The sequence below is a fragment of the Carassius gibelio genome, chromosome A4 (assembly GCF_023724105.1).
Source record: "Carassius gibelio isolate Cgi1373 ecotype wild population from Czech Republic chromosome A4, carGib1.2-hapl.c, whole genome shotgun sequence".
NCBI classification, from domain to species: Eukaryota; Metazoa; Chordata; class Actinopteri; order Cypriniformes; family Cyprinidae; genus Carassius; species Carassius gibelio.
In genome coordinates, this window is record NC_068374.1 from 35,099,292 (window position 1) to 35,110,749 (window position 11,458).

Consider the following 11,458-nt stretch of genomic DNA (forward strand, 5'->3'; position numbering starts at 1 on the left):
CAAACTTGAGATGTTTTGTTTCTGGAAATCAGTGTTTTTTTCTCTGTGATAGCCTCCCATGAGTGTTTGTCTTACGTAAGACTGGCGTTATCATGTGTCTGGATATCTTAATCAGACTATGGTTCTGTGTCACTTGTTTGAGTTTTTACAGTTTACCATCACACAGATCTTTGTGGGACGTCTTGTCCCAGGGAGAGGTGCATTGGTGCTCAATTTCTTCCTTTTGTAAGCCATCCGCCTGACTGTGGACTAAAGGAGGCCCAAGAATACAGAAATCCTCCTGCAAACCCTTGCAGGCTTCTGAACTGGTTCACCTCTTCTCCTAAGTGCTCGGATCACACAGAATCTTGCTGAAAAAAGCAGGTAAACTCAATGTTTAGTGTGTGAAAGGGCAAACGAAACCCATGGCTTTTTCTGAGCTGACAGTAAATATAACGCTCTTCTGTTTACTTATTTGTTTAAGTAGGTTTGAGGTTGATTTCTTTAATTAATATGGCCCATATTAATCTTTTTAGTATCCTTTCAAATCATCAGTTTCATCAAATCATCCTGTAAATGCTACACTCTTAAAAATATAATATGTGTATTTTGAGATATTTTCACTCAAAGGGTTTTTCAGGGAACAGAAAATGGATCTCCCTTGCCTAAAACTAAAAGAGTGCATGTAATCTGTCATTTAACACTTCACATTTGAACTCTTATTTTGAGTTTTTTAGGAGTAATAGTAACCACTTCATCTCACCATGACCAGCTCTGTACACCACACAGGTATCATTCACATGGAAATGTGTGTGATCATATGTAAATTTCGTAACCAGAGGTTTTTGCATCTTAGATACAATTGACCTTCTGTTTTAAGACTTAAAGCTATATCATATATATATATATATATACAATCCTAATTTCATTTTCAATCTCCAACATCTTTTGAACTTGGAGCATGGCTTGGAATTCCATCCGCTTCTGAACCCGACGGCTCCGTTGAAATTAACAGAAAATGAAAATGTAACGAAGAAGAAAAAAGCCAAGAAGGTTCTGGAGAATCTCTGTGGATCGCGGGGGTCCGTGAGAGAGAAGACATCCCGCCGGTCTCCCACAGAGGGGGGCAGAGGTCGGCTCATCTTCCCCCGGCTCCTGACTCATTCTTATATAATCGTTTCATCCCCTCGTATTAAACAAACAGCCGCCTGCTGTCCGCACTCATGGGAACCTGCCGAGAGAGTTCGACATGGGGCTCACGCTATGCACATCACTTACGCAGCATAATACCCACCTGCCACTGCTCATAACAGGCCACGCTGAGGCCATCTCGGAGCTTGATGAAATAAAATAAAACATTTGATCTGTGACTATGTATCTGATGCAGAGAATGCCAGGAAGATGGTGGTGCACATGTCCTCTTTCTCATGGACTATCATCACTTGTGTGTTTCCAGTGTGAAGCTTCAGTGTGTTTATAGCAGAGTTATCAGACTGGAAAACAAACACTCTCGACACAGACAGGAAGTGAAATGCACACACCGCACAAATACGCATTTCACTGACACTGATTGCTTGCTTTAGATGAACACCTGCGAGAGTGGCACAGTAAGATGAGATTCGGGATATATTTAGGTTATTGGGTTATAAGAGGTTAGCAGAGATGCAGTTTAACATCTGCAATGCTTACAATCGCATCTTCAGCATCTGTGACAGTATACATTTCAATTCCCTATTGGATAAACCAGCTTGAATTTCCATGCTGGTCCAGGCCAGTTGATGAAGGGTTAACTGGTGGATTAAATATAAAGCAAAGTCATACCGGCAACACCAAGGTCATGGGTTCGATTGCCAGGGAATACAACCACTGTGTATCTTGAATGCAAAATAAATGGCTTCAGATAAAAGCATCTGCCAAATGCATAAACATAAAAGCATAAAATGCATTAAAAAGTATTAATATTTAAAAAGAACAAAAATACTAATAAAAAGGACAACTAAGCACATTGCAAAAATTACAAAAATGTAAATATATATATAAAAATAAGAGTTAATTTTTTTATATATATAAGCACTGGAGAGAAATAAAAGCTAAAAAAAAATTAAACCTAAATAGTTATATTTAAAAACAACAAAAACTGATAAAAAGGACAAAAATGTAAAAATATATATAAAAATAAGAGCTAAAAAATATCATATATAAGCACTGGAGAGAAATAAAAGCTAAACATTTTTTTAACCTAAATAGATATACTTAAAAACAACAAAAACTGATAAAAATGACAAAAAGTTGTACGAGAAAAAAAGTAATTATGTAGATATATAAGTAAAATAACATTGTTCCTGCACATCACCAGCATCATCATGGCCAGGTCGTGCAAATCTCCCAAAACCTTATTTTGGGGGAGATACTCATATGACAAAAAACCCCCAAAAAACCTGTATAAAACTAAAGTTAAATAAAGATCATGCAGAATGAACCGTGACATGAGTCTAGGGAGTTTTCCAGCTGAAGAGCAGAAATGAGGCGATGTGAGCTGAGAGGAATATGAGCATCTTTTGATATGAAGCTTTGGGCCTGTAATCCGCTTACATCTGAAAGATTTCTGAATTCCTGGACCTGCAGGAGAAGCTGAGCCGAACCTCGGAGCGCCATCAAAACTTTCCACTAATATTGTACAAGACAACCCGGATCTGAAGCACATGAACCCGCTGACTTCCAGCGAGAGGTGGGGGAAGCGGATTACAGCGGGTCTCCTGGATAAACTGTTCTCACATGAGACACATACAACCGCCGACAGCAGAGATGTCCTCTGTGCCATCGTAATATCCTATGAGTGTCTAACAGGGATCGTGCATGATTTGATCTCCACGCCAAGCGTATTCCACAGAAAATACTGTCTGAAAACTGCTTCCGTCGGTATGATTCACAAAGGGAAATAACTCAAATAACAACGCTCTTCCTCGGGAAGGAAGTGGTTCCCTCAAACACAAAGAACAACAGATGCCTGAGCTCTGTGTCACTCTGGTGTCCTTACATCATATTATTGACCAACCGATGCTGTGCAGCTTCCATTCATCGAAACTGAGTTTGAACTGAGAGTAAGGTTCATTCTGAGGGGACTTAACTCTTTTCTGACTTTCCATTTGCTTCGTTTCCTACTATAGTGAATAATAATGGCAAATGAGTTTAATTTGGTAAACAGTAACGAGATTGCAAGGAGAACAAATGGAGAGTTTTGCTAAAGTCTCTTAAAATATAAAGGGAAATATTTATTTTCTTGTCAAAAGACATTTATAGTGGGTGAATTTTTTTTTTTTTTTTTTATAAAATAAAATACAATTAATAAGTAATATATACATTTACATTTATTGGAATAGTGCGTGATGAATAGCATTACAAAACTGTAATCGGAAAAATGTGCAAAATAATTACCGAACAAGCTAAAGGTGGCACTGGTGAAATAAAACTTCCTAAATACTAAAACAACTTATCACATCCAAATGAAGAAGAGATGAGCATGAGGGAGCAGAATATTAAGACTTGAGGCGGGAAAACCTCCTGCACAACATTGAGTCTCCCTGAACACTACTGCATGATGCATGCCACTTCTTCATCAAACATAGCTCTTTGTTCCTGAGCTATTCCAGGAGAAACATTTGAGGACGGGCTGTATGCAGTTCAGTGGGATTTATCAGAGTAGCAACCATGTATTTTCCAATAGCTGCTTTTATCAAAAACTCTTTGTTTCTATGTCGTTTATCTGCATGTGAGCGAGAGAGATCAGGGAGGTCACAACAAGACGGGCGTCATCGGCTAGTAAATCTGACATCCTAATGACCCAGGTGCTTCACACACAGATAAAAATAATAAAAAAAAAGAGCTGTGTTTCATTTTCATCCGAATCTCGTGACTGTCCCAGCCTTCCTCATGCATCTGGGAAATTTCCATTCCCTGCTTTGCTTTTCTCAAGGTTAGGTTCACAGCGTTCCTCCGAGCATCATTCTGCCTCTTTGTGTTTTCATAATTCAATGATCGCCCACGGTCTGGAAGCAGACACTGTGTTACTATCCTGTTACCTGCTTAAATGTACGAAAAGCACCACACTGGGTCACACTTAAGCCTATTACACAGGACTGTGGATTAACTGTGTCTCTCTTCCTGTTAAATGAGGCCAAAGACATGAACGCCTTGATCAGATGCTTAGCGTGACGTTAAGTGACGGCTTGATCAGGATTCATCTCTCAGCCGCGTTCTGGGAATCTGAACAGAGACGGCAGGTTTAAAGAAACAGTTCACCTAAAACAAGCTTTCTGACATCGTTTACTCAACCTCACGATGAAACACAAACACACAGATTTCTGTTCTCCATACAGGGAAAGAATATACAAAAAACACCCCCTGCAGTGAATGGGTGCCGTCAGAGTCCAAACAGAGCTGATTAAGATAAACCAATAGACAGAGTCGTCATTTTTTTGGCTGGAATCTTATTTATGAACTACACACAGCTTTTTGCTGTGTTCACGAGACATTAACTGATGAACTGGAGTGGATTATTGTGATGTTCAGACTGACGGCACCCATTCACTGCAGAGCATCCATTGCTGAGCAAGTGATGCGATGCTATTTCTCCAAATCTGATGAAGAAACCAACTCAGGGTGAGCACATTTTTTTAAATTTTTACAGACAAATTTATACTCTTATTCGCTAATTTTCATGAGCATTTTTGCTTGTTCAAAACTGTTTTTTTGGAGCCACTGACGTCAAACTTAGTGTAACGTGTTTTAGAAATGCAAGGTCAATCATAGAGACAGTTGCTACTGTTATGGTACTTTTATTGTGATTTAATGGCCTTTTTTTGGAGCTCCACAAACATTAACCATTTTCAATTTAGTGCAAATTTAGTCTCCTTTTATGTCCCTTTTTTGTTTTATTTAGCCACATTTTCCAATAATAATAACAGTCTGTTTACATTTTGATATTATCTTTAAACTACGTGCACCACTGTCCACAACCATAACCATTTACAATATGCAATCATTTCCTCAATTAAAGACAGTTTTCTGTCCTGGAACAGAACATCATGACTGTAGGTGTTGGTCTCAGCGAGGAGAAAAGCAAACATAACCACAGACTCGATCATTTACAGAATAATAGCACACGTTTTAAAACATAAACCCCGTTAGCCACAAACACAAACAAATATTAGACTCAGTGCAGAGGAACTTATGAATGTGATGATGGTTATATTTGACTGCTGGAGAAGAAGAGTTTGTGTGTATTTCAGAAAGATTGCGTGCGACTGTTAGATGTTTGATTAATGCGTTTCATGCACAGGTGATAAGTGATGCATTTAACTCTCGAGCTCAGGTGCAAGTTATGGACACGGCCGTCTACTCAGAGGTTAGAAATCCAAGAAAGGATCTCAGAGAGGAGTAGAATCATTGCATAGCATTGATGAGGTTTGAAAGAACAAAGTTCACATTTACTGAACAACCGGGAAACACAACTCCCACTGTTTTTACCAAGTTGGGACAAAACATGAATGTTTATGGAATGTTCTTATCACTTTATTGATATCTGATATACATTCTCGTAATGTCGAGAGAAAACATTCCTAGAAATGTCCTTCTGATGTTATTTGTGCCTTATGAATGTTCTAGAAATCTTTGCATAATGTTCTTAACACAACAAGAAAAGTGTTCTTGAAATATTACAAATAAACGTTCAAATATTAAGTAAACAAACACGTAACTTGCACCATTCTACTAACTTTTTTCACCCAAAAATACAAGACAGAGAAACTGCACGTTTCATTGATTTAGAAAGAAACATTTCAAAACATTTTTTAGAACCTAAATTTGTAATTTGGGGTGCAACTATACCAACAAATACAAATAGTGTGTGTCTCAAAGACACAGAGAGAGTGTAAAATGACTGAAAAGAGTCAATCGCTCAAGCTTTGAAAGCATGCGTCACTAAGAACAGAGTTGTGTATCTGGAAACCTGAAGGTGTGTCTGAGAGAGCATGAGCGTGCACGCTTCCCTCAAAATCACCAGCCATCGTGATCATTGATTTAAGGTGTGTATAAAGCGTCAATTCATTACAATTCATACTTGTCGATTGAATTCCTTTCGCTTCAGGATGCAGGTGTTACATTAGACTTCAAGTGGTGGATCAACACAGTACCACCACTATCATGAAAAATAAATAAAAGTGGCATTCAAGTCAAACATTGAAGTTTACTATCGTCACCATGAACCACACAGACCAAACAACACGATACCGGCTGCTCTTGAATCTCCACACTGATCCTCACTGCGAGAGTTTATTTAATGTAGTCTGGGAGGGGAAACACAATCCTTAAATGACCTCTCTGGACGTCTCTAACACTAGACCAACAGCAGACTCTCTGGATTGAGATGTGTGTGGTCATGTGCTCTCAGGGTTAGTGTGGCACTCCCTGCTACGATGACTCATCAAACACCTTCAGCATAATCACAGCACAGCTCGCTTTCTCTCTGCAGACTCATCACACTACACCAAAACTCACCGATCCACACTATTCTAGAGCTCTGGTGAGAGCTACGGCTTTCAACCGGCGTCTTCAAATGCAAAGATGCAATGCTGCATAAAAACAGATTGAGTTATACCTGCTTAGGATTTACTTTTGCCATATTTACAAGGCCATGATTCTTGTGTGTGGCTAAGGCATGTGTTCTAATGGTGCTTTTACATAGCGGCTTTGTGACATCTCAGAATTTAGTGTAAAGATGCAATGCCGTATAAAAGCCGGACTAAACTATGCATGCTTAGGATTTATTTTTGCTAAATTTGCATGAAAGGTAAATGGCTGAAGTGGCATTTAGGTGACTTTACACAAAGTATCTAGTTAAGGCTGCTCTGAATTCTGTGTCAAGACACAATTGTGTATAAAAACCAGATTAAATCTCTGACCTCAGCCTCAGTTTTTAACATCATGAATGCATGGATGTCGCCTCTTGAGGAGCATTAAACAGTCTGTGTAACACACTTCAGAAATGTTTCTGTGCATGCATGCATGCCGGCATAAGTGACACCTCTGCAGTGTACATTTGTGTTACTTGTGGTTGTCTAGTCGCCAAGTTAAAAGAGCTCTAGATTTGGTTCAGGTCCCTCCTTCAGTGTTCATCTATGGGTTTTTTTTTTTTTTGTGGAAGATGAAATGTTGCATCAGATCACTAAACAGCACCACACTTCTCTCAGCAAACGACTGAAGGTTTTTACGTAGCAAACCCTGATATGAGCAACACTCAACATTTATTCCACTTGAGAAAAACATTGTCTAATAAAAATGCAAACAGACGGGTGAGGTTAGATTTTTACCGAGCGTCACCTGAGGGCATATTATGTTCCTTACAGGCCTCAGAGTTTCATTTCTGATCATTATTGCATGATTTAAGCATTGTGTGAACACAATACAGCTGAAGGATGCCTTGTTCAGATCATTTACAGTGAATGTTTTCTCAGGGCTGGGTGCAGAACAGGACTTAGCAAACAAAGCACTTTACTTCCAAACATGAATCTGCCTTAAACACACAGCTTTCTTTCCTGTGTTGACATGTCATGTTGAAAGGACATTGATTATATCTATTACTGAGACTTGTTTAGACACACATAGAGTATATTTAATTGGATGCAATGCATATATGTGTGTGTGTGTGTGTGTGTGTGTGTGTTCATTATGAGTCAGCAACATCTCAGAACTAGTTTCTATGGGCTCTGTAATGCTGACTTTACACAGTTTTGATGCTGAGACATCAGGTTTTCGCATCTTTTCTCTGATGAAGTGTATTTCTCTATACATCAGTACGGCTGAACTTTATTAGCATCTGGCTAATATTTAGCTTTCATTCGCTCATGCAAACACACATAGCAACAAACCAAACAGACACTCCTTCACAATTCAGCTCAATGCTTTGCGTTCTTGCGTCAGATCTGACAGGTTTGCTTTGCGATGTGCGCTGAATGTGTTTATTGTGTGACGTGAACCAGGATTGACCCGATGTGACTTGATTTTTGTTGTGGTAGTGTACATAAAAAAAAAAAAAAAAAAAAAAAATCAGAGAAATTTTTTTTTTTACTTTTTTTTTTTACTTTTTTGTCTTGATTTTTTTTTTTTTGGTAATATGCATGTAAAGGAATTTATAATATATATATATATATTTTAAATAATGTATTTTTCTCCAATTTCATTGTGAAAGTTTTCTTTAAATATTTTAAATAAAACAACATGTTTTAATAAATTGATAGTGAATACAAATATATATATATATATATATATATATATATGTGTGTGTGTGTGTGTGTGTGTGTGTGTGTGTGTGTGTGTGTGTGTGTGTGTGTGTGTGTGTTGGTGTGTATACTGCATGTTTTAAATTATTCTTGTGCTGTTTTAAAATACCCAAAAATCACTGTAAAAAATACTTGAATATTTTAAATAAAATTATATGTTAATACATTTATAGTTATATAAGTGACATTAATTATATATATTAAAAAAATGTGGATGAAAACTAAGAATTGCGCTCTAAATTTAGTGATTTAATTCTCATTTATTAATTTAGCAAATACTTTTATCCCAAGCTACTTACATGATAAATATTTATATTATTTTAATAACAAAATGTTTAATGTTTACTCTTGTGATCAAAGTAAATTTCCCTAAATGATTATTTATTTTTAATTATATAAATGTAATTATTCAAAGGATAAAATATTTTCAAACGTTTAAGTGAGATTCATCAGTGTAATTTTATATTTTCATATTCACATCATGACTTTCTCCACCGGTGGAAACACAAAGAAGGATGTTGTTTCACGTTTCTTTATTTCTCATGTTACATTAAATGGAAACAGCTTCAGTGATACAGATATGATCGGTTGTTCCTCTACAATCAGCAAAATACTGGGATACTGTGTTCACTTCACATTACCAAAATCATCTAAACTGTTACAGTTTGTAGATTCAGTGATGTTTCAATTCCTGCACATTTTCCCTGAAGGAAGCGACAGGAACAAGTCTGAGGATGAACGGACGTCTGAAGCGACGCAAACACGCTTAAAGTCGACATGAAAAACATTCACAACCCATTTTACTTCCGTAATCTCGTGTGAAAATATGAAAATTGAATGGAAAGTCAGAAATGAAAAAGAAAGGAAATTGTTTTTTTACATTTTGATTAAAAATGACGCAAGCACTTCTTTTGAACGTGTATGAAGAAAGGGTTAATAATTATAATGTTTCATCTAACAATGGAAAATACTTCTAAAGAATTTATTAATCTTAATTTCAACAGTTACTAATGCATTATTATAATAGTATGAATTTATCTGAATTAACAGATGTATTTTTATTAACCACCCACATGACAAAAAAAAAATTTTAAATTATATTTTAAATAAATATATTTTAAAATGTTCAAAAAAGGGGTCAAATATATTTTTACTTGCTCAAATGTTTTTCAAAAATATTATTATTTTTTTTTATAATTTTGAAAATATATTTTAAAAATAGAAATATATTTTTAAAAGCACTTCAAAGTTTATTTTGCCCTCCATATATATTCAATCCGAGAAAATATGTTCACATTTCACATTTAAGGAAAAACTTTGTCTTTATATATCACAGGTGAACTTATAAAATAAAAAATAAACATTAATGAATTAGAAATGTATTTTCTTGCCCCTAATATACATTTTGAAATATAGTTTGATATATGAAGGTAAAAAAAATAAATAAAAAAAAATTCAATATTTTGGCCAGAAAAAAAAAAGATTTTTTTTTTTTTGCTAGTTAATGCATTAACAGATCTTTAAATGTTAATAAGAAAGCAAATAGGGTCAGTTTTGATTTCACGTCCACTTTAAAATGCATATATAAATTGCATTACAAACACGTCCGATATGTTTTTACACCGGTAAACAGCGGAAGACAAATACTGCTCTAAATCAGATGGTTTTCAATCATTCTAGATGTGAAATATGACCAAACATTCGTCTGCGAGTCTCCGTATCGTTTCAGCTGCTAACTAATCAAGTAACAAACAAAAAAAGAAGAGCAAAAACACGTGTAACTCCATGTGTCAGTTCCTCGTGAAACCGTCAAGGAGGCACAATACAAATACAATGGCTTTTCTACAAATTTACAAAAGAAAATAACGTCACGATGGCACCGAGATCTAAAATACAATACTAAAACTCTACCCCTCCCGGCGTCCATCCGTGACCCAAACGAAACGAATTAGACTATTTACAAACCATATACAACGTCCAAAAAGACCATGTTTGTGATTCAAAACATGCAAAAATATCATAACCATTTCATTTGAAATATTCACTTGCTTCATGAGTAAATAGATCACCAAAGGATCTTTAAATATCGTCCACTTTGGCAGGACCGGCGCAAGCAGAAACACGACGAGGGCGACAGGCGTGACCCTCTCGTGGTCTCCACAGTAAACCTGATGTGATGGGACTGTGAAGCGGAGCCGGGTTAGAGAGCGAACGGTCGGGTCTGGGCTTGTGCGTGTGATTAATGAGTCACAAACGGATGTTCGTGTCTGTGTGGTGTGGCTAAATTATTATCTGAACTTCTTTAGAAAGATGAATGCACAAAATCCTCTTAACGAAGAGAACCGAATCAGGTGGAGAGGAAAAAGCTAAGCTTGCGTGGACCAACACTAGATTTTGGGTACAAAAATTGGACCTTTTTCCCCTCTCGAAGAGGAAATCTGATTCAAGTGATAATAATAAACACAGAGTCAGCATCATTTAGTTCTGAAATATCATCTTTGAGTGAACTGATAACAGCTATATCTATCTATCTATCTATCTATGTCCAGCTGATGAGACCAAACATGAAGTGCTTCTGTGATGAACCCTTCTGCCCAGCTCGGTCTCTCTTTAACGGAGAGCTGGGAAACAGATGAGAGAGGAGAGAGAGGTCCATGCGGAGGTTTAATGAGCTCCTCTAGAGCCGGGAGGATTGTGGATCCAGTCCAAGACGATCAGAGACAAGCTGCCGATCATGAAGAAGACGCCCACCACCAGGAAAACAGCCGCCTGTGGACCACAATCACACTACAGTTTACTGGAAATAATACAATTAAATGCTATAAAATATAACAATTCTGTAAAAAATAAATAAATAAAATTAAATATTAAATAAAAGAGCATTACATAAAATAAATAAAATAAAATAAAATATAATAATTACATAATACAATATATATATGTTTTACTATAAAGGTTTACTTGTTTATTACTTACTATATAAATTATATATTTAGAATATAATAATATAAAATAAAAAATAAAAATAAAATAGAGCATCACATAAAATAAAAATATTAAAATGAAATCTAATATAACAATTACATAATACAATATATTTAGTTTTTTTAATATTATATATATATATATATATAATATATGTA

The 11,458-nt window shown here is 36.1% G+C and overlaps 1 protein-coding gene across 2 annotated transcripts in view; it reads right to left on the reverse strand.

The window, feature by feature from the left end:
- Positions 1–8,833: 8,833 nt before the first annotated feature.
- The window catches only part of LOC127979346 (sodium-coupled neutral amino acid transporter 4), a 27,432-nt gene continuing 24,807 nt past the window's right edge, over positions 8,834–11,458 (reverse strand). For both annotated transcript variants that reach the window (XM_052584722.1, XM_052584731.1), the window contains exon 16: positions 8,834–11,084. In XM_052584722.1, coding sequence (XP_052440682.1) covers positions 10,980–11,084 — 105 coding nt within the window. In that variant the 3' untranslated portion in view covers positions 8,834–10,979. The remainder of the gene's footprint in view (positions 11,085–11,458) is intronic.